The sequence below is a fragment of the Oratosquilla oratoria genome, chromosome 3, assembly GCF_046742065.1.
Source record: "Oratosquilla oratoria isolate Oo_2021 chromosome 3, ASM4674206v1, whole genome shotgun sequence".
Lineage (NCBI taxonomy): Eukaryota > Metazoa > Arthropoda > Malacostraca > Stomatopoda > Squillidae > Oratosquilla > Oratosquilla oratoria.
In genome coordinates, this window is record NC_134779.1 from 15677177 (window position 1) to 15703685 (window position 26509).

General features: G+C 39.1%; 1 protein-coding gene across 2 annotated transcripts in view; it reads left to right on the forward strand.

Annotated features, from left to right (window-relative positions):
• LOC143020836 (jmjC domain-containing protein 8-like) overlaps positions 1 to 25747 on the forward strand; it is a 33739-nt gene extending 7992 nt beyond the window's left edge. Inside the window, exons 4-8 of one of the 2 annotated variants that reach the window (XM_076177664.1) lie at positions 11332 to 11497; positions 11982 to 12101; positions 24473 to 24527; positions 24672 to 24819; positions 24945 to 25747. In XM_076177664.1, coding sequence (XP_076033779.1) covers positions 11332 to 11497; positions 11982 to 12101; positions 24473 to 24527; positions 24672 to 24819; positions 24945 to 25028 — 573 coding nt within the window. In that variant the 3' untranslated portion in view covers positions 25029 to 25747. Of the gene's footprint in view, positions 1 to 11331; positions 11498 to 11981; positions 12102 to 19080; positions 19399 to 24472; positions 24528 to 24671; positions 24820 to 24944 lie in introns of those variants that run through there. The other variant, XM_076177673.1, reaches the window with a different exon arrangement.
• Positions 25748 to 26509: the final 762 nt, after the last annotated feature.

Here is a 26509-nt window from a genome sequence, read left to right on the forward strand (position 1 = left end):
TCTGTGTTGTTGTGTGTCAATCTTCCTTTTCTGTACTTTCCATTTCTCTCCATATAAGTTCCTTCTTTTAGTTCAGTCTACATAAGTATATGGTCATTCTTTCCAAATGGTGTCTTGTATTCAATTTTATCCACAATTTCAGGTTCTTTTGTAAAGATTAAATCTAGTCTCGACAGTTTTTCATTACTTCTGTATCTGGTGTTTTCATTGACCCATTGTGTCATTGTATATTCCATGGTCATGTCCAGTAATACATTGCCCCACAGTTCCTCTCCACCCTTCACTGTCATTTCCTCCCAACAAATTTCTTTGCAGTCAAAATCCCCTATAAGTACCAGGTTACCTCTGCCCTTTAGTATCTTGTTTAATGAATGCCTTGTATCTTAACATTTTCGAGTGCTCAGGTAGTATGTGTGAGCAAAATTTGACGCAGCCCAAAGGGATTTCTCCCCGTCTTCTCCTTTTATGCATGGAGGGACGGAGAGGGGGGGTCGGCGATTTAATGAAGCGGCCTTGCTGTGGATGTGCTGTGTCTTGCGACACTGCTTCTGACCCAGGGCAGTGGACAAGGTGCAGGGATGACCCGTCATCCAGGAGGTGCTAAGATAAGAGGGATGGTGGAGGGGTGTGGAGTGTATTTAGGGATGGAATGGGTGGGAATGATTTTATGCCTTTTCCTTTTTGGCTACCTCCCTTGTAAGGGGAAAAAAGCCTTGGTATATGTATGTATACATTCTCTTTCCAAGAGCCTGTTTTTGGGGGCACATCAATCACCACAAACTTTCTTCTTTTCATGTCCCTGTCTTTGACTTTTATCATGATCATTTCTACATTGTTCTTATCTTCAGTAATCTTTGTCACATTCAAGTTCTTCTTGGCCAAGAACATGATTTCTCCTCCTTGTTTCTCATTTCTGTTTTTAATCCAATAATTGTATATCCCGTGTCCAACATTATTGGGTGGTATTGGACCCCTTAATTTCATCTCCACAATTCCCATTATGTCTGGTTTTTCATCTAACAGGTAATCATTTAGTTCATTCAGTCCTGAAATTAATCCGTCAATGTTAGTATAGGCCACTTTTAATTTTTTTCTTTCTCCATCTTTTTTTCTGTTTTTGTTTTGCCCATTCTGATGTACCATTTTCTCAGCCTCATGTCAATTACCCTCCAATAGAATTCCTTGGTTTTGGTCTCTGTTCTCTTCGCATTTTTTTCATTAGCTTCATCTTTTAGTGTCTTCTTTTTTTCTAATTCCTCAACACTCATTTTTCTTTTTATCCATATCTTGTTGTAGTGTTTGCTCCTTGCCAACCTGCTTGCTTTTTCTAATATGTCTTCTGCTACCATTTGCAATCTTAGTTTTATCTTTAGGGGTTGATTTCTTTCCTCAGAATAATGTCCCAATCTATACACTTCTATATTTTTATCTACTTCTAGATAATCTTTTATTTCTTTTAAAATTGATATTGCTGTTTCTTTTTCTGCTTTTTCTCTCATGTACCTCACCAGATTATGTTTTCTCCTTAGTCCATATACCACAATACATTTTTTCTATCCACTGCATCCCCAATGTGCCTTTTCATTAATTACTTGAATGATTGTATCTTTTGTATTTTCCTGCATCTGTTGTTGGACTATTTCTTTAAAAGTAATTTCTTCATTTTTTCTGTTTTCCTTCCATTTCTTAATCTTTTGCATACTTTCCTCACCTAAGTTTTCTTCAATTTTTCGGTCATATCTTGTATTTTTTTCTTTTTTTTTTTTTCTTTTAAGTTTTCACTATTGGTAGTTTACATTGTACTTTGGTGTTGTGCCTCTTGATGTCTCTGCTATTGAGTAAACATTCAATTCAAAATTATCATTATTTTCTTGCATTTTCTCTTATTAAGTCAAACTAGCACTGCAGAGAATTCATTATGGACAACCATAATTGCTTCCCCTCACATCCAATACAAACCAGCCCTCCTTTCATTGTACTATTAAGAATTTTGTCTTCTATGGAGCACAAATGAAGACATGTTTGTGGTTCCGAAGCTTAGGTGTGTGTGTGTGTATTTTACCTAGTTGTATTTACCTAGTTGTATTTTACGGGAAGAGAGCTATGCTCGTAGTGACCTGCTTTTGTATCTTTCAGCATCCAGTTTGTTCTTAGAATCTTGTATAGTTTTAGCACTCACTGTTTCCTCATTCAATTTATTCCAAATATCTATCACTCTGTGTGGGAAGCTATTCTTATTCAGATCTCTTCTGTAACTGTCCTTCTTAAGTTTCTTCTCGTGTCCTCTTATTTTTCTTCTGTCCCACCTTAGTAAGTCGTCTCTATAAAAAATTTCCATCCCTTTCATAATTCTGTAGATGGTTAGCAAATCACCTCTTTCTCTTATTTTTTCCAGGGTTGGTAGATTTAGTTTGTCTAATCTTTGTTCATATGTCAAATTAGAGAGTGTTGGTGCCATCTTTGTTGTTGCTCTTTGAAATCTTTCTAGTTTCTTTATATATTTTTTTTAGAATTAGGTGTCCATAGTGTCACAGTGTATTCCAATTTTTGTCGTATCAGTGTAACTAATATTTTCTTTACCATTTCTTTATCCATGTAGTCAAAGGCTACTTTCATTGATCTTAGTAAGTTAAAAGTTTCTCCAACTAATTTGTTGACGTGTTTGTCTGGTGTCATGTCATTAGAGATAGTTACTCCTAGGTCCCCTTTCCAAGTTGACATTTTTAACTTCCTTTGTACCAATTTTATATTGACCCCATATACTATTTTTGCTTTTTCCAAATTCCATTATGCTACATTTCTTGATGTCGAAGTTCACTTCACACTTCTGACTCCATTTCCAGACTTTGTCCAGGTCTTCTTGAAAAGATTTGCAGTCTTCCTCTGTACTTACTCTCTTTAGTAGTTTTGCATCATCTGCAAAGAAGTTCATATAACATTCCACACCTTCATCCATATCATTTATATAAATAGCAAACATCGGAGCCAATACAGAGCCTTGTGGGACTCCACTTATCATATCTTCCCAATTTGAGTTCTTGTCTCTAAGTACCACCCTCATTTTTCTCCCGTTCAAGAAATCTTTCATCCATTCCAATAACTTTCCTTTTATTCCACCTATTATTTCAATTTTTCTTAGTAGCTTTTTGTAAGTTCAAGAAAGCACAATCTGCCCATCCATCTTTTTCTTGTATTATTTCTATTAACCCCTTCCATACGATGATGCCTACTTAGGCGTCATGAGGAGCAAGTGGGTACGCGAGGATGCCGATGTCGGCGTCTTTATTATATATATTGTAGTTATACCTATGTGACCCCCATACTCTGTAAACTGGCTTCATCATATTTTCTATGGTTATCAAAATTCACGGGTGAAGGAGAACGAGCAATATACAGCGGTAACTTTATTTTTTATAATGTGAGTATTATGACGCAACATTGCATGTCTGGCAGCTAATGCTGCCCGCAAGATTTTGGCCCAGAGTGAAGGGGTTAATCTTGAGTAAAAGCATATCAAGTTTGTGGTACATGATCTTCCACTTCTAAAACCAGATTGTCTAGTATTTAGTATTTTGTTCTTTTCCAAGTGTTTAATCCATTTATTCCTAATAACTTTTTTTGCATATTTTTGCTACTGTGCTTGTAAAGGATACCAGTCTATAGTTTGTTGGATTTTCTTTGTCTCCTTTGTATATTGATACAATATTTGCATTTTTCCAATCTTTGAGTGAGAAGTCAATTAACTTGTGTATTTTGTCCATTAGTTCATCTATACACTCTTTCAGTATTCCATTTGCAATTCCATACAGCCCATGTGACTTTCTGATGTCATTTTTTTTTTTTTTTTTTTTTTTTTTTTACACCGATATTTCTTTCATTTTGGGGGATCTTCCTTGCTGTCCTTCCTCCCAAATTTGTGGGCTTTCAATTGTAAATATAGACCTAAAATGCCTGATCATAACTTAGCCATTTCTATATCATCTATATATTCTTATTTCTTTTGCGCAGTTTCACTATTTCGTGTTTGTCTTTTAGTTTATCATTTGCATATCTGAATAGTCTTTATGTGTCATCTGCAAAAAAGCTCATGTAGCGTTCCACACCCTCATCCATGTCATTCACATACATACATACATATACCAAGGCTTTTTCCCCCTTACAAGGGAGGTAGCCAAAAAGGAAAAGGCATAAAATCATTCCCACCCATTCCATCCCTGAATACACTCCACACCCCTCCACCATCCCTCTTATCTTAGCACCTCCTGGATGACAGGTCATCCCTGGACCTTGTCCACTGCCCTGGGTCAGAAGCAGTGTCACAAGACACAGCACATCCACAGCAAGGCCGCTTCATCAAATCGGTGACCCCTCCTCTCCATCCCCCCATGCATAAATTGAGAAGACGGGGAGAAATCCCTTCGGGCTGCGTCAAATTTTGCTCACACACACTACCTCACCCCCCATCCCCCAGCCCATTTCACCTCATGCATCACAACATCATCCATATACAACCATTCTCCATTCACTCCTGTCTTCTGTCCTCTCCCGTCCTTCCTCAACAGACATTCCCCTCTTCCCCAAAAGCCCCCTTCACCCCATCCATCCACCTCATCGTAGGACGTCCCTTCATGTTCACTCCCTCCATATCTGCCTTCCATACCTCTTTTACTAGTCTTTCTTCACTCATTCTTTCCATGTGTCCAAACCATCCTAATACTCTTTCATCAACCTTATCTCCCAACTCCCTTTCCACCCCTGTTCACCTCCTCACCTCCTCATTTCTCACTCTATCTAGCCTAGTAACCCCCATCATACTTCTCAGACACCTCATCTCAAACACATTCAAACTCCTTCTCTCTTCCTCTCTCATATTCCATGTTTCTGCCCCATACAGTGCTGTTGGCACAATCACTCCTTCATACAGTCTCCTTTTAGCCTCCATTCCCAAATGTCTATTCCTCATTACACTTTTTAATCCACAAAGGCATTTACTCGCTTCTCTCAATCTACATTCTACCTCCACCTTCACTCCACCCCTTCCTGCCACATTTGCAGCCAAGTATCTAAAACTATCCACTTCCTGCAGTCGCTCTCCCTTAATGCTCACTTCCCGTCTACTGCCACTTTCACCCCTTGTACATCTCATCACCTTACTTTTACCCACATTTATCTTTAGCTTTCTTCTATCACACATTCTCCCAAACTCTGTCACCAACTTCCTCAATCCCTCCTCCGATCCTGCCACAAGCGCAGCATTGTTCGCAAACAACAGCTGGCTCACCTCCCACTTTTCTCCATTTTCTTTAACCATCTCCAATCCCTGACCCACTACCCTTGCATTTACCTCTCGCACTACCCCATCCATGTATAAGTTGAACAGCCAGGGTGACATAACGCATCCTTGACAAAGTCCCACCTTTACCTCGAACCACTCACTCTCTCCATAAATAGTAAACTCTCTCACATAAATAGTAAATGTTATTGGAGCAATACTGATCCCTGTGGAACTCCACTAATCACCTCTTCCCAAGTAGAACTTTTATCTCTGAGCACTACTCTCATTTTTCTTCCATGCAAGAAATCCCCCATCCATTTCAGTAGTTTACCTTGTATCCCTCCTATGGTTTCCAGTTTTCTCAATAGTTTTTTGTGTGGTACTGTGTCAAAAACTTTTTGTAGGCCTAGAAAAGCACAATCAGCCCATCCATCCCTTTCCTGTATTAAATCCAGTAGTCTTGAGTAAAAACAGATCACATTTGTGGCACATGATCTTCCTTGTCATAAACCAAATTTTCACAGATTTAGTATATTGTTCTCCAGATGTTTTATCCCTGTATTTTTTATAACTTTTTCACAAATTTTAGCTACCATGTTTGTAAGGGAAACCACTCTGTAATTTGTTGGGTGCTCCTTGTTTCCTCCTTTATATATTGGTATGATTTTGGCATTTTTCCTTTGAGTGAGCAACTTATTATATTATATATTTTGTCTATTAGTTCTTTACATTCTTTTAGTAAACAGTTTGCGATTCCATCTGGGACGTGCAATTTCCTGACACCAAGTTTCATTATTTGGTTCATTATTTATTTTCGTGTTACTGTTATTTCCCTCATGGGGGGTGGGATTTTACTTGTCACCCTTCATCCCGATGTTATACATTTTCTCTAGTGATAACCTACTTGAAGTGTTTGCTCATGACTTAAGCCATTTCTGCATCTTCTGTGTATTCCATATTCCCTTGGCCTAGTTTCACTATTTCCTGTTTATTTTTTAGTTTACCATTCACATATCTATAGATGTCAACCTTGTTACACCACCATCTACAATTAGCAAGGCTTCAGTCGTTGATAATTTAGTAATTTCTGGGATTTCCTGAACATCTGAGTTGGGTTCACAAGTTGCTTTACTTTCTGTTGGTCTGGACCGCTCGGCCTCGTTATCTAAGATAGAAATGTTATCAAGGGATTCATTGATTCCTGTCACTGGTCTTAAGTCTGGTTGATTCAAAAATGGGATTAACTGTGACTTCACTAAAATTCCTAAGTCAGCAGGACATATTACCATGTTTTCTTTTCTCATAGTTGCAAATCCTATCAATAAATCTCCTGGAAAAACAGATTCTTCTACCACTATCACTGGAATGTACAAATGTTCATTTGTATATAAGATAACTTCTAGTTCAACCTTACCTAATGTTTTTAACTGATTTCCAGTTACTCCTTGCAATGAGTAACGGATTGGCTCCAACATTTTCACTCCTGGGTTCAACTGGTTTAAAACTTTACTAGTAATTACATTAACTACAGACCCTGTATCAATAAATATTTGAATAGGCTTATTGAATACTCTACCCGCAATGAGAGGTCCTACAGAAGTTTTACCAACAGTAATTATCAGTTTGTCAGTTTCTTTCATCTCTCTTGCATTCCCATATTTAACACAATACCGCCTATCGGTATATATATGGGGAGTTCTGAAATTGTTTATTCTGTGTCTGGGGGTTTTCCTCTTAGCCCTGGGGGTACCCGAAAATTTCGGCATTCATGAGTCCTATGACCTATCTTATTATGATAAATACAGAATGGTGGGTTCCTACATTGATACTCTGTATGACCCTCATATTTGCAATTTCTGCAAATGGTTCCATAAAAACATTCTTGTGCTTTGTGTCCCCAGGTATTACAATTAAAACATAGGATTCTAGCATCCCTGGATGGACTTCTAACATGCCGTCTATGTCCTACTTCTGTTTTCTTAAACTCTCTAGAATTCCTATGTTGGCTTTGTTGACTTACAGGCATTACATATGGGTTTATTGTTCTGGTCTCACTGTATCCTTGAAGAAGATAATCTACTTCTCCTAAACTTATGTTTGATTTTAAATCTCTGTACAGCTTTTCTGCTGTTAAGTCATCAGAATTTTTTGCTAATAAGCCAAATGTAATCAATTTGATTACCTGAGAAATTTTCATTTTGTCACTAGATCTTTCTATCCAGTCTGAATCTTTCAAGATAGAATTCATGTCTTTTGACCATCTATCTAATCTAGCTAAGTGCTCTGTGTCAGTTTCACTTGTCCTAACTTCTTTTATCATCTTGACTAACGACCTAATAAGATGCTGGTCGCATTTGGACATCAAATGTTTAATGAAGGCTTTCTTATAAGCTTCATATTGGTTAATATCTTCCATTGGCTGGAAATTAATGATAAACCTAGCCCCTCCATTTCAGGGTCGATATTCTCCTTCAGGACCTCTATTATTCTTTATTCATCTGTTATATTTTTGCTTACAATAAGAGTGTCTATCAAATTAAGATATTTGTTGAGCCCATAGGTATTTGCTCCCCCGTAAATTTGGGGATATTACTATTTGAAGTATGGACCTCATGCCTTAACACGTTAGTCTGGGTGGTCATAACTTACTTTAACCTGGCTGCCTCCACGTATTTGCTTGCGATGTCACTTCGCGATGTCAACTTGTATCTTGACGTCCTCCTTCCTCAGCCTTGTCATTCGCCAGCGACGTTGTTCCTCAGTTGAAGACCGTCTTGTAGATGGATCACCTTGAAAATTTGCTGGTTCCACTCGTAATAGTAGTTGCTCGTAGTTTGTAGATCCCTCGTTCCTCGTCTCTTGAAACCAACCCACTCTTGGTTGTGGTTGCCGTATTCCCGTAGACTTTCTCGCACCACTCTTGAAACCAACACACTCTTGGTTGTGGTTGCCGTATTCCCATAGACTTTCTCGCACCACTTCGCACCAGTCTTATAATCTCTTTGGAGGTGTGTTTAACACTCAGTTCATCCCATCGCTGCCACCACTGTCACCCCCTGTCACCACTGTTCCACCACGACTCACAACACTTCAATTAGTCTCGTAATTCACTCGTCACAAGGCCCCATGCCTTTGTTACGTCAGTTTCACTAACTTCCAAGTTCATCTTATTCAGTAGGCCCCATGCCTTGTACTTCTCATACTTCAGTCAAGTCCTTAGGTTAAGTAAAGTGATTTACTTCTTTTTTCTTTTCTTCTCACTAAATTTACACTGTCTTAGGTTACACACAGAGTCTCTCTCTTTTCCCGTCTGTCGAGATCTCCATATCATACGCCAAGCCACCTTCGTCTGACGTCACTAATTTTTCTCATCCAATCTCCTCTTCTCAAATAAGTGTCACACCTTATGGGCGTGACTTTAAATCCATCCACCAATAATTTTTCTCCTCCACCTTTTCCTCCAATCCGGAAGGCTGTTACATTGTCACAAGCAATATCGTTTACCTCAGCATTTGTCAAACGGAAAATAGCTTAGCGCTTACACATTGTTACATTAGCATATTTCATTGCCGCTCCAACCATTGTTTATAAACAGTCAAATCCAAGCTAACGCGAGTCTGACTCAGCTATGTCGCCTGTCGCCTGTTGTTTACCTAGCCAGGACAGCGACTAAACAAATCCCTGACTCAGCACTTCGCAGTCATAACAACTGATCTTGAATTTGCATTCGTTCTCCATCTACCTCTCCATCTACCTACTGGTAATTGTCTACCTCCATCTACCGGCCTCTTACAATAGTTTTGGCAGATCCTTACATTTCTCTATTATGTCTTTTTCATAGTTTCTTTTTTCCTCCCTATGTATTTTTACATATTCCTTTGATATTTGTCACTTTCTAGGATTTTTTTTTTTTTTTTTTTCCATCTTTTCCAAACTTCATCACTTCAATCTTTTGCTTTGGTGTACCTTCTGTTAAACCAGCACTTAATATACACCTTTTCCTGTTTCTGTCTTGGTACATATTCATCCACAAATCCCTGACTCAGCACTTCGCAGTCATAACAACTGATCTTGAATTTGCATTCGTTCTCCATCTACCTCTCCATCTACCTACTGGTAATTGTCTACCTCCATCTACCGGCCTCGTACAATAGTTTTGGCAGATCCTTACATTTCTCTATTATATCTTTTTCATAGTTTCTTTTTTCCTCCCTATGTATTTTTACATATTCCTTTGATATTTGTCACTTTCTAGGATTTTTTTTTTTTTTTTCCATCTTTTCCAAACTTCATCACTTCAATCTTTTGCTTTGGTGTACCTTCTGTTAAACCAGCACTTAATATACACCTTTTCCTGTTTCTGTCTTGGTACATATTCATCCACAAATCCCTGACTCAGCACTTCGCAGTCATAACAACTGATCTTGAATTTGCATTCGTTCTCCATCTACCTCTCCATCTACCTACTGGTAATTGTCTACCTCCATCTACCGGCCTCTTACAATAGTTTTGGCAGATCCTTACATTTCTCTATTATATCTTTTTCATAGTTTCTTTTTTCCTCCCTATGTATTTTTACATATTCCTTTGATATTTGTCACTTTCTAGGATTTTTTTTTTTTTTTTTTTTTTTTTCCATCTTTTCCAAACTTCATCACTTCAATCTTTTGCTTTGGTGTACCTTCTGTTAAACCAGCACTTAATATACACCTTTTCCTGTTTCTGTCTTGGTACATATTCATCCACTCTGTCATTATAGATTTTCATCAGAATTATTAATTTTCCTTCCACTTGTGTTTCTTCATTGTAGAATTTTTCCCGACCGCTTTAAGAATTTTTTTTTTTTTTTAAGTTTCTTAAAGTCCGTTTTATTGTACATAAGTCTTCCTTTCCTGTATTTCTCATTTCTCTCCATATGTGTTTCCTCCTTTAGTTTTAACTCAAGTAATATGTGGTTACTCTTCCCAATTGGTGTCTTGTATTCAATTTCATCCACAATTTCAGGTTCTGACATTAATAAATCTTGTCTCAAAAGTTCTTCATTATTTCTATATATAGTATTTTCTTTTACCCATTGTGTCATTCATGCTCTATAGTCATGTCAAGTAATACATTTTCCCATAGATCCTCTCCACCTTTCACTGTCATCTCTTCCCAAAAGATTTCTTTACAGTTAAAATCTCCCATAAGTACCAAGTTTCTTCCATCCTTCAGCTCCTCGTTTAATGAAAGCCTTGTATCATCTAACATTTTAGAATAATCTCTAAGACCCCATTTTTGGGGACACACAAATCACCACAAATTTTCTGTTTTTCATGTCACTATCTTCAACTCTTAATGTGATCATTTCCACCCTGTTTTCTCCATTTGTAACTTTCGTCACATTTAAGTTCTCTTACCCAAGAACATGACTCCACCCTGTTTCTCCTTTCTATTTCTAAGCCAGTGATTATATAATCCATGTCCAACACTGGTAATAGTGGACCCCTTAATTTTATCTCCACAATTCCCATTATGTCTGGTTTTTTTTTCTTACAGGTAATCATTTAGTTTATTTAATCCTAAGATTAATCCATCTGTACTAGTATAAGCCACTTTTAATTTTCTACTCTCTCCATCTGTTCTCTGTTCCTTTATTTATTTATTTTTTTAATATGCCATTTTCTCAGTCTCATGTCTGACTCTCTCCAATAAAACTTTGTTTTCTTGGTCTTTTGGTATCTTTTGGTATGTCTTTTCCTCCTCTTATAATGGGATGGTCAGGTCAAAGCATATGCCCACCCTACATCTTGCATTTGTATATGTACATACATACATATACCAAGGGCTTTTTCCCCCTTATAAAGGAGGTAACCAAAGTTAAAACACATAAATCCATTCCCACCCATTTCATCCCCACAAACTCCATTCCCATTCACCACCCCTCCCTCTTTCTATTCTCGGCTCCTCCTGGAGCCAAGAATATGTGTATGTAATATATATAATATATATATAATATATATATATATATATATATATATATATGTAATAATGAATTATTTTTTATCTTACAACAGAAATTCAAATGCTTGACCAAAAGGTCTGCATTATTGGACAGATATGGCCACACAACAGTGCGTTTGAGTTCAGCCAACAGCTATAGCTATGACAAGAGAGATATTACATTTGACACATACTGCACTAATCATATTCATCCACAAAAACCCAGTACTCTAGGCAATGGTAAGTTAACAGTGCAGGTGGTATGACAATATATATATATATTTTTTTTAATGTATTCCCGATCATATGAAGTGGCATTGCTGTGGATGTGCTGTGCCTTGCTGCATTGCTTCTAACCCAGGGCAATGGGTGAGATGCAGTGATAACATGTCATGTAGGAGGAGCCAAGAAAAGAGGGAGGGAGGGGTGGGGAATGGGAGTGGAGTATGTGGGGATGGAATGGGTGGGAGTGGATTTTTGCCTTTAACTTTGGCTACCTCCCTTGTAAGGGAGTAAAGTATGTATGTATGTATGTATCATGTATGTATATGTATTTCCATTTAATGGAAATTTGCATATAACAGGATGGCTTTTATTCTTGAGATAAACTATTAATACCTACTTTGATAAGGATTTGTACCTTTACATAAGGTACTTTTTTATTTATTTTTGCATGTAACGACAGTATTTTTCTAAAATATGATATTCTTTCTTTTATTTTCAGAAACATTTTATTTCTTTGGAGACAATAATCATGAGGAATGGCAAGATTTGATGGAGTTGTATCAGAAGCCGCCATTTGGTCTACCAGGACACTCCCCAGCCCTGAGCTTTGGGGTTGCAGGTACTTATGATCAATTTTGTTGCAAGCCTTAGATAATTCATAAACTTGTAAAATGTTATATGTGAAATAGTGCTATCTAATGTAGACTCTCAGTGATAAAATGGTCAGTGAAAAGAACAGATGATTATAATGGCTACCCTTATGTATTTACCTAATTGTGTTTATATAATTGTAGTATATTTACCTAATTGTGTTTATATAATTGTAGTATACAGGAAATTAGCAATGTTCATTGGGCCCTGTCTCCTATTCTCTAATTTTCTAACATACCAAGATTCAAATTCATGCATGGTACCAACTTAAGCTATATCTTTGATTTCCAATTATCTTATTTAGATTTGAACTTGTGTATTGTTTGAGCTCGGGCTATATTACCTTCTAAGCTATTCCACATATTTATATACTTATATGGAAAACTGCATTTCTTCACACCCTTTACACGTGAGCTTTCTTAACTTACTTCCATGACCTCTTAAAGCCCTCTCATCTTTAATCAGGAGATCTCTTGTGTCAATGCAATCTGTCCCCTTTAGTGACCTGAACACTATAATCATGTCACCTATTTCTCTTTGATCTTTCAAAGTTGGCAAACCCAGTGCTTTTAGTCTTTCCTTTTATATGCCAGGCTGGGGACCAGTTTGGTTGGTGCCCTTTGTATTCTCTCGATCTTGCTTATATCCTTCACTCTATGTGGGGACCTACTACTGATGCATATGCCGTGGACATATCAGGGTTTCTATGAATTTTTTCATATAATGGAATGCCACTTTAATCTTCTGCAATAGTCCATATCTCTCTCCCACAATCCTGCTGATATGCCTGTCAAGTGACATAAAGATGGGCTTTTGCCACAATTGCCGATGTTGGTGCCACAAAGATAGAAGAAAACAAAACTTAAGGCAAGCCAGCCCTAATTGCAGGGCCTGGGCATGAAAATATATTTACTAAATGGTGTAAGAATGGTGGTAACTGTAAAATATTCATGAATATAAAGAAATAGACTTAATGGTATGAACAATAGTATGAACATGCGGAAGTAGATATTGTTTCCATTCACCAAGGAAAGAATATACATTCTGTGAACTTGTTCCTCGATTTCCAAGATTATAGCAGGGAAGGGGAACTGGAGGTTTTGGTTGAGAGGATTGTTGATGGTTTCTGTTGCAGGAATAGTGTGATTCAGTGTTTGAAAGACAGTCTCTATAAGATTGTGCAAACTGAGTGCTTTGACTTTGTTCTTTGATTGATGTCCAAAGATAGGATAGGTTCCAGAGAGTTTTGGGGAGTGTCGAAGTGGGGGTGCAGTTAAAGATGTAAACAATGTAAACATCAATGGTACTTACAGGGCGTCTTGTCCTGAGTTTCGCTGATTTTGACATGCATGAGGAGTTAGTGTATTTGTTTTGCTTGGAAAGCATGTCTACAGCTGGTCATGAGATGGAAGAGTCAGAGTCGTGGGAATGTGTGTGTGTGTCAGTGCCATCTGTGTTAATAGCTGGCACTTGTGTGATGAAGCAGAGTTAGTTTGAGTAATTGTGCTAGAATTAATTGGCATTAAATCAGGTTTTGCCTGCTTGGCCACCTTGATGTGGTTGAATTTGCTGATGGCAGTGCAGGGAGGAAATGATTAGTATAAATGATGCCATGATGAGCAGGGTAAATGATGATATTGTATTGCTTCATCAATGTTAAGCCTATGAGGATATCAGCAGGGAAATGGACGTCGGCTACGTAGGTGGTAACTGGAATCGCTGGGCACTCATCTTTGAAGCTAATGTCTAGAGAGAATTTACCAGTGATTGGGAAGGGTACACCATCAACAGTACAAAGGTTGACATTGGGGGGTTCCAAAATGGTGACACATTTTGTTTCAGTGTGGAATCTGTGGAAACTGTGTAGTGTCATGATCTTAACTGGGGAGCCCGTGTTGAGAAATATTTTCTCTTTGGTGTTACTAGACTTAGCATTGAAAATTAAGGAATCTGAAGACATGTCTGGGATATCCAGGGTGTGTACCAGTAAGGTTGCAAATGGAATATCTTTGTATGGAGTGACTGTCCTAGGTGTGCAATGAGTCTTTGTATCCTGTAGTCATAAGGGAGATGTGGTACATGAATGCCTTGCAGGAGATGTGTTACATGAATGTCTAGCAGGAGAGCTATCTGGGTGCTCTTGTCTGTGGTGTCTCCATGCTAACAAGACACGGCAACGATCAGTTGTGTGAAAGCATGTGCCATGATGCTCACAGTATTAGTTCGGTTTGACGGGTATCTGTGATAACGTGTTAATGAGGTGTCCTGGTATGTGGCAGTTTGTAGAAAACATTCCTGTTCTTGAGGGAGAGCGTTATTGTTAGTGATGTGTGCATGATTTATGTCGTGTTATGTGAGGGGGACCATGTGACCTGTGCTATCCTGTGTGTTTACACTATGGTTACTGACTGGCTTTGTATCTGAATGATAAATTGTTCTGTGTCAGAGAATTTTTGTGAGAATTTACCTAATGTGATGCCTGGTGTGAATGTAATGGTGCTGGCTTTTTGGAGTGTATCTGGGTGTAACTGCAAGAGAAGGCAAAAGTATGCAATGAGGAAGACTATATTATCCAATGAAATTGTGTTGTTTGAGACCCAGTCTGGGTTTTTGAGACATTCTCTGAGTTCACTCTTAAATCCTGAAGCTATTTTGATGGGGTTGCAGTGGGGCGAGAAGAGATGGAAGGATGCTCTGCTGGAAATAGGGAAACAATTAGTAAATGGTTGTGGGAAGTGGGTTAGAAAATATATAAGCAAGATGTGACTGGATTATATAAGAATGAGATAAAGGTGAAGATATTCTTGTGCAGCTTAGAAGCAGTGAGTGGTGGAGTGTTGGCTTGTAGATGCTGTAACGCTCTCTGGCTCATAGTGGTGATCGGGCGGAGCATGATGCGATGTTGGAGGAAGGGGGAGATGGTGGTGGAGATTTCCTTGTGGATGTTGGAGAATGTGTGTCTATGTTGACATGGGGGGTGGCGTCGTGCTCTGGTGGAAATTTCCTTGTAATGTTGGAAAATGCATCTATGTTGATGTGGAGTGGCAGGCATGGAGCTATGAGGGGTTGCTGCATATGTAAGATGCTTCAGTGAAGATTGAAGTTGTCATTGAATTGTTTGCTTTGGAGTGGTGTGGGTTGTGGGCGATGCACCAAAGAGCATCGGTGCTTTTGGGACATAAGTGGAATGCTGGAAGGTGCTTCGAAGGAAGTAGCATTGCACTGAGCTGCTTCAGTGTCCACGGCTGTAGAGTTAGTGTTGTTTTGCAATCCCACATGTGCCACCACAAATGCAGGTGTAGATTCGTCATCATCCCACTACTGCCACCACAAATGAATGTTGTGTTACTCTACATTTGGAATTGGTGGTGAAGGAAACTCAGGCGGAGTTCTTGGTTTTAATTCTCCAGGTTCAGTTCTGTTCTGTTCTGTTCTACAAAATACACGGCAAGCCCTCAGGCAGCTCGGAGGGTTGCCAGAAACATTATATCTACATATTTACAAAGGTTGCCAATTTGTGAAATAAGGAGGCTATTGCCATATCAGTTGAAGGAAATTTGGAAGTTTAGGTCGCGTCGATTGAGACATCGGCCGATGCAGGTAGTTGACCCAAGGTGCAGCAGCAGGTTATTGTTCTTGACCTGAGTGCTAAGAATCTTTTGTTATCAAAAGGGGCATTGTCAAGAAAGGTTGGTTGGCTTGGTCACCGAAACAATGGGAGTCCCTTGGGAGATGGAGTCTTGTTGTTGAAAGGACCACATTACACCATATGTGTGTGTGCAGTGTGCATCGAAGTGCTGCATACACTAAATACAGAGATATATATGATTAGGCATCCTACTCTCTGTAGCCCCAAAAGGGGTCATTCCTAAAAAAAAGCAAAGGCATTAGAGGGGTGTCAGAGGAGTTTTTCAACCAGAACCCTAAAGTTTGGGTCTTTTAACGTATATGGATATGGTACAGAAAAAAGTAAAAGGGAAGAGATAGCCAGTATGTTTGTGAGAAGAAAGATGGATGTGTTGGCATTGAGTGAAACTAAGTTGAAAGGGTGGGGCAAGTTTGAATTTTGGAGTGTAGCTGGGGTCTGGAGTGAAGAGAGGTTGAGGGAGAGAAGGGGTGGCTATATTTGTAAGTGAAGAGATAGGTGGAGTGGAAGGAGGTTTCTTTAAGATTGATGTGGATGAAAATGAAACTGGGAAGGGACATGTGGGTCTTTGAAAGTGCATATGGGCCGGGTAGTGAGGAGAGTGTAGAGGAAAGGGAGGCTTTTTGGATAGATTTAAATGAGTGCATAGAGAGTGTAAGGAGAAATCTTAATGTAGAGGCATTGGGAGATCTCAATACTAGGGTAGGAATCAAGCCTATAGATGGAGTGGTTGGGAAGTGTGAAGTACCAGGAAAAAATTGTAGTGGAGAGGTGATGGTGGAGATGTGTCTAGAGATTTGATGATAGCAAACAGAGTATTTATGAAGAAAGTCAAGCATAAGTACATGTGGGAAAGGGTGGTGGATGGAAGGGTGGTAGATAGGGCTGTAATGAACTGTATAGTAGTAACCAGGAGAAGAGTAGAAAGTGTTTTGGATGTACATGTTCTTAGGGGAGAGAGTGGGGGGGAATATAAAATCATTTTTTGGTGGAAGGTAAGTTGAGAGTGGAGGATAGACAGAGAAAGTGGAAAATGACAGAAGGTAGGGAGGTGCTTAGAGTAAACTTCTTAAATGAGAAAGAAAAGGAGGAGTACAAGGAGAAGCTGAGAGACAAGAGGGAGGGAGTGAAGGATAGAGTAGAACTGCGAGTGGGGGAGGAATGGGGATGTTTCACGGAGGGAGTCACAAGGTGTGCAAAGATGATGTGTAGAACAAGAAGGACAGGAGGAAATAGAAGAAATGGTAGTAAGTGGTGGGATGATAAAGCAAAAAAGGGTCATAGAATAGAAGAAATGAGTATTCACAGATTGATTGCAAAAATAGGATGAAAGAATTGTATGAGAGATACAAAGAAAAGAGAAGAGAAGTAAAGTATAAGATAAAGGAAAGCAGATGTGAAATGGGGTAAGGGTAGGACAGAAAACTTTGAAAGTAATAAAAAGATGTTTTGGAAGGAAATTAAGAGAGGAAGAGGAGGCAAATCAAGTAGAGAAGGAAAAATAAAAAATGCAGATGGAGAGATAATAATGGAAGAGATGGCAGTAAGAGGAAGATGGTTCAGGGTATTTTAGGGAGTAGTTAAATGTGCAGGACTATAGGGAGGGAAATGTAGTTGTAGGGGAAGTGCTAAGAAAACAACAGTGATGAATGAGGAAAATGGAGGCAAAATAAGAAAAGATAAGGTGAAAGCAATTATTAATATGATGAGAGTAGGCAAGGCACCTGGGTTTGGTATGTGTCTTGCGAAGTGTCTATAAAAGGGAGGTATAAGTATGGTGGACTGGCTGGTGAGGCTTAATATTTGTCAAAAAGAGGGTAGAGTGCCAGAGGACTGGAGGAGTGCCTGTATAATTCCTCTTTACAAGAGAAAAGGGGACAAGTGTGAATGTCCTAGTTTCAGAGGGATCAGTTTGTTGAGTGTAGTTGGGAACGATTTAATTGAGAGAATTAGAAGAGGAACAGAGGGAGTAATTGATGAGGACCAGTGTGGATTCAGGACAGGTAGGTGTTGTGTGGATCACATTTTTGTGGTAAGGTAGATATGTGAGAAAGCTTTAGGAAAAAGCAAGGATGTCTTTTGGACCTTGATGGATTTGGAAAAGGTTTATGACAGGGTAGAGAGGAAGGCACTGTGGGAGGTACTGGAGATATATGGAATAGGAGGAAAGATGTTAAGAGCAGTCAAGAGTTTTTACAAGAGTAGTAGAGCCTGTGTTAGAATTAGAAATGGAGAGAGTGAGTGGTTTGAGGTAAAGGTGAGACTTCACCAGGGATGTGTCATGTCACCATAGCTATTTCTTTTATACATGGATGGGGTGGTGCAAGAAATAAACACAAGGTTAATGGGTCGGGGATTGGAGATGGTTAAAGAAAATGGGAAAAAAATGGAAGATAAGCCAGTTGTTGTTTGCTGATGACACAGTGCTTGTGGCAGGATCAGAGGAGTGATGAAGGAAGTTAGTGACAGAGTTTAGGAAGGTGTGTGAAAGAAGGAAATTGAAGATAAATATGGGTAAAAGTAGGGTGATGAGATGTACAAGGGGAGAGGATGGCAGCAAATTGGAAGTGAGTATTAAGGGAGAGAGTGGAGGAAGTGGATAGCTTTAAATACATGGGGGCAAATGTGGAGGGAAAGGGAGGAGTGGAGGTGTAGGTAGAATGTAGATTGAGAGAAGCAATTAAATGCCTTGGGGGATTAAAAAGTGTAATGAGAAATAGACATTTGGAAATGGATACTAAGAGGAGATTGTATGAAGGGGTGATTGCACCAACAGCACAGTATGGGGCAGAAACATGGAACACGAGGAAGAGTTTAAATGTGTTTGAGATGAAATGCCTGAGAAGTATGGTAAGGGTTACTAGGCTGGATAGAGTGAGAAACAAGAAGGTGAGGAGGAGGATATATGGGGATGGAAAGGGAGTTGGGTGATAGGGTTGATGAGAGTATTGTGGTGGTTTGGACACATGGAAAGAATGAGTGAAGAAAGATTAGTAAAAGAGGTGTGGAAGGCAGAGGTGGAGTGAACATGAAAGGGCAACCAAGGATGAGATGGTAAGATGGGGGTAAAAGGGGCATTGGGAAAGAGGGGAATGTCTGTTGAGGAAGGAATGGAGAAGACAGAAGATAATGGTGAGTGGAGAGTAGTTGTGTACAGATAATGGTGTGATGCATGGAAGGGAGTGGGTGGGGAATGAGGGTGGTGAGGGAGTATGGGTCGACGGAGATTTTTTTTTTTTTTTTTAATCAACATTCAATCCAATGTGATTTCTGCCATCTCACTGTTTTATTCTTCCTCTAGATTTGGAGCCCAACGACAGCAACACCCACCTCCTTCCTTTCCCCCTCCCCCTCCTCCACCTCACCAACCCCCACTTGACCAGCGTGGTGTTCCAGCGAGAAGACCTATCTTACCTGACTCCCCCCTCTCCCTCCCCCTCTAAGGCGAAGTGTCCGCCTACACAGAGGGTCAAGATCCTTCCAGCATTCCCAAGTGCCCTATATTTAAATCCACATTGTCTGTACAATATTGTCAATTGTGTATTATGTAGCTTTGTAAAACTGTGACTTAATTCTTGTAAACTATTCTGAAGATGACTCCCTGAAGTCGAAACGTCAAATTAAATATGGAAGACTATGGAAGGCTTGTATTTGCCCCCCTCCCCAAAATGAGATCTACTGTGAGAAAAATTAAAAATCTCAGTAAGAAGATTAATCAGTGCCAAAATGCTGTCATGTTTAACACAGTGTGTGTGTATATATATATATATATATATATATATATATATATATATATACATACATATATACATATGTACATACATACATACATGTAGGAAGAAGGTAGGGAATAGATGTGGATGGAGAATGGTTGTGGATGAATGATAATTTTATGCACCCCAAAGGTATTTCTTCTCTTTTTCACATGATGGAACAAGGAGGGAAGGTTGCCATGTAAATGAAGTGTCTTGTTGTGGGAAATACAAAGGATTACAAAGGCGGAGCATGCCAACAGGAGACCTTTTGGTCCATATCTAGGTCGGATGCAAAAAAAAATCATAATAATGATAAACAAATAAATTAATAAATAAAAACAATAATAATGGTTCATCTTATCATTCCATTCCTGACCTTATCCGTTTTTGTTACGCTAAGATCCATTAAACATTTTCATCGTCACCAAACCTAACTTCTCCTGTATCATGTATTACTACCGTCATGCATAGGCTTCTCTTAGCTCTTACATTGATTTGTCTTAGTGCCGTCATGTATACTCTTCTCCTGGCCCTTATAGGGTTATCACACTGGGCTGGCTTCACCAGCACCGACGGTTGAGTTCGTTTGAGTAAAAAACGACTCCTGTTACAATATTTTATTTTTCAAATCTCCAAATATCAAATTATCTTTCCATCATATCTAGCAAAGCTGAATGGCAGTGGGTAGGAGATGGATGACCCTTCATCCACAAGGTACAAAGAGGAGAGGAAAACAAATGTGTGGTGGATAAGAGTGGAATGGGTTTGTGCCTTTGCTAGCTACCTCTCTTATAAGGAAGAAGAGGCCTATGGTAAACAGGGAGTCCTTGGTTTACATTGGTCTCTATTTCTGCTGTTTTGTTGTTATGACACTTCCAGTGCTTGTCCCTGTATATTTCCCTTTGCTAATATTTTTATTTTTCATATTTTAAATAGTACAAAGAACTGTTGTTGTTGTTCCCGAGACTGTCAGTCCGAGCAGTCCCATCTCCCCAAGGAATGCCACTGCCGAAACGGGGTTTTCCCACAAATCCTTTATGGAGTGTATGTTGCGTTGTTTGCATGTGTGATTGTGTATAATGCAGTCTTCCATGACGTGTTGAATAGTGTGTTACATCCTGGGCATTTGTGCACAATGCAGTCATCTAGCCTCCTCTGGTAGCTTAGAAGGGCTGGGTGGTGTCTGCATCACAGTCTGGCCAGGTGGACTCTGGCCTTTAGTGGGAGGGAGGATTCAGAGGGGTGGATATCAGGGGGTCTGGCATGCAGCAATGTGTTGTCTTTTAGTGTGTTAATGGAGCAGTGAGTCATGTGATTATGAATATGTTTCCGGAGGCTGGTATTTGGTAGTTTTGGAGGAAAAGAAGAGGGTATTTGTGTGTGATATAGATATATATATATTTTTTTTATTTCTTGGTGTGTGTGGGTGTTCTGCTATGTAGTGTAGCGGATGTGCTGTGTTTGTGGAGGCTGCAGCAAGTGTTTGTGTGCCTCTCATGTCAAGGTGATCTTTGACTTTGAGGACTTTTGTTTCATAATGTAGGTGGTCTGTAGGTGTTGTGTATGTGCAGCCTGTAATTGTTTTTAGGGCTTTGTTTTGTATGGTCTGAAGGGTGTTGAGGTGTTTCTCACTGAGATTAGGTGCCCATGCTGGACTTGCATAATTCATCACTGAGCATATGTATTGTTTGTATATCGTAGTATTAGTTTCTTTGTTTTGTCCAAATGTTGTTCCAGTGATTGATTTAAGTGTGTTGAGTGTAGGTGGTGTGCATTTATTTTTTGTTTGTGATGTGTTGTTTAAATGAGATGGATGTGTTGTATGTTACACCAAGAATTTTTTTTGGGGAGGGGTATTAGAGTGCTGTTGATATAGAGTTGAGGAATGTATTTGTGTTCTTTTGTCCAATTGGTGAGAAGTGTTGCTGTAGATTTGGCTGGGGCTATTTTGAGTCTGTAATAAACCATGTGTTGAGTGTATCAAGGTATTGCTGCATTATTTCTGCGGCTTTGGCTGTGTTATGATGTGTACATGTGATTGTTATGTCATCTGCGCAGGAAGAGATTTGTATTTCTGAGGTGTCTGGTGGGGAGGGGGTGCAGAGAAGTGTGATTGGGCAGTGTGATATTGGGATTATTGGGTCTTTATTGGGTTTTGGGAATGTGATTATTTTCCCATGCTTCCAGATGTCAGGTATAGTGTTGTGTAAATAGCTGTAGTTTGCAATGTTTGTGAGTGCATGTATACCTTGTGGTCCAATGTGTTTTAGGTGGATGTTACTTATGTTGTCAGGGCCACAGGCGGATGAGTGCTTGAGGTTATGTATTATGTGTTTTGTCTGACTGTCTATGAAGGGTGTATAGTCTGAGTCTGTGGGAAAGTCTTTCTTATGTTGAATGGTGCATCAGTTGTCAGGATGAGAAGTGAGTTGGCTTGTCTGTGCAAAATGATTTATGAGTGTGTTTGCTTGCTGTCTATTTTAGGGTAAATTATCTGCTGTGGTTATTGCTGTGTGAGAGCATGTTGTTTTACTGTTGGACAGTGTAATGCTGTTGAGTGTTTTGTACAATTTGCTGGTGTTTGTTTTGTGATCAGTGTATTGACAAACTTTTGCCAATTTTGTGTTTTTTGTTCACGTATTTTATTGGTAATCTCTGTGTTTAGTGTATGTATTTGGTCTGCTATATTTTGAGGGATAGGTGTGGGGGTATTGTGTTTAAGTTTATCTCGTTGTCTGATGAGGCCTTGGATTTCTGGTGTGAAATTGGGATTGTGTGATTATCTGTTTAGGGATATATCTCTTGTCTGCGTTTTGTGTGATTGTATTAAAAGTGATTGGTGTACTATTAAGTGTCTCAAAATGTTGTTCTGTCTCTTCAGTAAAAGCTTCCCAGTTTGCTCTCTTGTAATCGGTGTATGTGTGTCTGTGGCCAACTGGGGTGCATCTTGTTTTGGTGGTGATGATTGGAAGGTGGTCAGATCCCTTGGATCTGACCACTCTCCATGAAGTTGTTGGAGTTAGGCAGGGGGAACAGAAGGTGATATCAGGAGAGGAGGGGGTGTATAGAACTTGGTGTGGGATATGTGTATGATTATGTGTGTTGTTCATGATAGTCATTGAGTCAAGTTGAGTCTGCATATCAAGCCCTCTGTCTGTGTCTGGGTTGTCGACACACCAGGCCGACAACTTGGCGGTGAAGTCACCACCCATGATAAGGTATGGGATTGTGGCTAGTTGATTGAGTTGAGGCCTGAAGCCTGTTTGTTGATTTGTTGCCTGTACGGATTAGGATAGATTGGATTTCTGTGGTAGGGAGGAGGGTTTTGGTTGTTGCACTTGTGTCCATAAAATAGATGGATTGGTGGACCAGGGTGATGAGTCCACAGCCATTGCTGTTGGTCCGGTCTTATCTAATGGTGGTGAAGTTGTGAAATGTTGGTGTTTTGTGTGAGTGTCATAGTTTTGTTTCTTGTATAATGGCAACATGTATATTGTTGTTTTCTTTGAGAAACTGTTTGAGTTTGTGTTTTTTTGTGTTGATGCCATCGATGTTGTGTTGTAATATGTTGATGTTGTGTGTTCTGTATGTGTTGTATGTTGCCTTCTGGGGTTGGGGTGTTGATGGGGAAGGTATAGGATCTGGGTTAGAGGGAGGGAAAGGTGTGATTGGGGACAAAGGAGGGGGAGGATTGATTGAGGACAAGGGCGGGGGGAGACTGGGTGTGGGCAAGGGTGCAGGCTGTGGTTGGGAAGATGGGAGTGAGGTTATTGGAGGGCAGGTAGAACATGTCCAAGTGTTTGTGTATTCGTTTGTGTTTGCAAGTGTTGTACAAGTGAAGTGGGCCCAGTTTTTGCATATGTTGCATTGAACTGAGCCCTTTGTCTTTCCACTTGATGTGATGGGGTTGGAGCATGTTGGGCATGTGTATGTTGTGGTGGGCCCAGGATTGCTCTCTACCTCTCCGGCTAATAGTAGAAGAAGAGGAGTGAATGCCGGAATAACACTCCTCACTGCAGAAAAAATGTAACAGTGCATGTTGTGAAAGGAATGTGGTACTTGGCCAGACGACCAAAACCCCTCTTGGGGATAGGTACCACCTGTGTAGCGCCGGTGGCCAGGGATGTTTGCCACTGTGGTCCCACAATGAAGACTTTGCAGCACCAGGACCATACAAAGAATTAGTTGGCGTTGTTTAGCAAGATGGAGAAATATACTGTCATGTGAAATAGACTTGTTTGTATTGTTTTTTTGGTGGAATTTTTTGCCCTACAATATGGCTCGCAAGTGTAATGCAGACTCTTCTGATGGCAGTAGATCAAGGAAAAGGAAAATCGTCACCATGGAAAGTACTTACTTAGGCTGGTTCCAACCTATGCCAAAAACTGGTTTATGATGTTACACAGGACTGGAGTTCCATTGTAACTCAAGGACCCCCTGCTTATATAGATAGACACATACATATAAAAAGATTCAAGTTCATAGATCTACAATAGGACCAGCATAAAATAGGTCTGGTTACTGATTCAATTTGCCTTAGATACAACCATCACACACAGGATACTGAATATATTATACTACACTGCCCCATACTAACCCTTGACAACACTATTTCTTTCCTGTGTGACTTATGGGCCTGTCCAATGGTTGTTGCCAGTTACTTGGGAGCTGTGGGTCTCCAGCAAGTGTGTAACCATGAATGTACAAGATATATAAAACCTATAAAACCCACAAATTGTAATATTTCCCTCTGTGAGGATGACCATGCACAGCCAAAGTCATTTTGGATAATATAGATGAAAAATGTCCTATGGAGTTTGGCTTAACAATGCTAGTCACTGTTGACTCTCTTAAACCAAAGTGTGTAGTAACCAGCTTTTCTCTCTCACTCTCTATCTCTCTCTCTCTCTCTCTCTCTCACTCTTTCTTGCTTTACAGGTCCAGGCAGTGGTGTTCCATTTCATTTTCACGGACCAGGATTTGCTGAAACATTGTGGGTATAGTTTTCATGTTAATTTTTTTCTATTCATTATAACTTCTGTGTAGCATTAACATATAATGAAGTGCTGAAACATGAAAACAGAAAAGATAAGCACATTTATAATTTTTTCTTTTTCTTCGTTTGTCTGGACATCAGATGGGGTCGTAAGAGGTGGTTCATGTACCCCCCTGAGGAGAATCCCTCCTTCCATCCAAACCGCACCACACTCCAGTGGTTGTTAGAAGATTACCCCAAACTGAAACATAACCCAAAATTATTTGAGTGTACTCTGAGCCCTGGTGAGGTAAGAAGTACTTTTGTTGAAACCAGCATGAACTAAAACTGTACAAGTTTTATGAAATACTCTATAGGGTTGTTTTTTTCCTGAAAAATTGTATATGTAAACTGTTATACATTTTTTTTTTACAGATTATCTACTTCCCCAACAAATGGTGGCATGCAACATTGAATATTGATACCAGTGTTTTTATATCCACTTTTTTAAGCCCTTGAATTGTGCTACTGCACTTTAAAATTTAGTTTTTATATTGAAGAATCTGAAATTTTTGCAGACATTCCATTGTAGTCCTAATCAATGATATAAGAAAATCATTCAATTTTCTTCTAACCTGTGATATCAAGAATTCTTTTTATGATAATTGGTTACATTTTAAAGTATGATATATCACAACAGGAAAACACCTACTCATTCCATAAGTCATGCAGTGAAGAGATATTGTGATGCTGTATAGTATGGGAGAATGTATGATAGTGTGGTATAAAGTGCTCTGTGTCTCTTGTGTGGTGATGACATCTCTTGCCAGACCAATTCTCATTTGGTACTTTCTTAATGCTGAGAGGCATGACTGAGCACAGTCATGCCACTACACTTCTTGCTTATCTTGGGAGTGATTACTTTTGTGAGTTAATTTCTATGGGAGACTGGTGAGGTATAGAGTTTAGTAGTGTATTGTATGCTTGTTTTATGATCTGAGGTGATGAGAGGTATGGGTGAATTCAAGGGTTCTTGCATAATCGAGTGCCTATCATTCCAACCAGTGAAATGTTTCACATTCCTGACTGTAGAAAATTACAATTGGGTAAGTAAATAAATACATGTGATTTTCATGTCAGTCCACTTTTGTAACTCAATAAATTTCCAAAATAATAATATGAATCTATGTTTACAAGTCATAAGTATGAATTCTTGTAAAATAAATCCTTTGAAACAATGGAAATTCTTGAATTATTTTATTTTCCTTTCCAAGACATTTGTCATCATCAGTGAGGCATTTAATGTCTTCATCTGTACCTCTATGAAGTGAAAAATGTACTGAGTATTCTGAATGTCATCTACAGTATACCTCACTGTAATATGCATTTGTAACAGCATCAAAAGGGGATAATAAATCATGCCAGCAATTACTAGTATTGATGATATTCTAGAATACTACAGGTCATAACAATCTCATGTTTTTGTGTTTCAGCATTTGACAAGAAAAAAATGAACATACATTTTTTATATATACACACATAACTTAGTCTGACAGGCCAGACTATCTAGTCACCTCTGGCAGAAGATTACTCTGTGAGTCTGAATATATACACATGTGCTATTCCCTTAATGCCAGCATACATATTATTATAACATTAACTTCTGTACTTTCTTAATATTAATCCATAACTTCTTAACATCTTGAATATATACACATGTGCTGTTCCCTTAAATGCTGGCATAACTTCTTAACATCTTTGCTGTCTATTATATCCATCCAATGCTCATTCATCACCCTGCCCATGTTAACACTTTGTGAATAGAGGATCATCATTGTCCCTTGCTATACCACTCAGGTCAAATTCAATGTAGTGAGACAACCCTTCTACAACAGGGCATGAAAGTTAGAGTTGGTTCATAACCCCCCTTGTCATTCACTCAATATGATTAATATAGCAGACTAGTGGCAATACTTAGATTGTGCAAGAATTCATGTAGA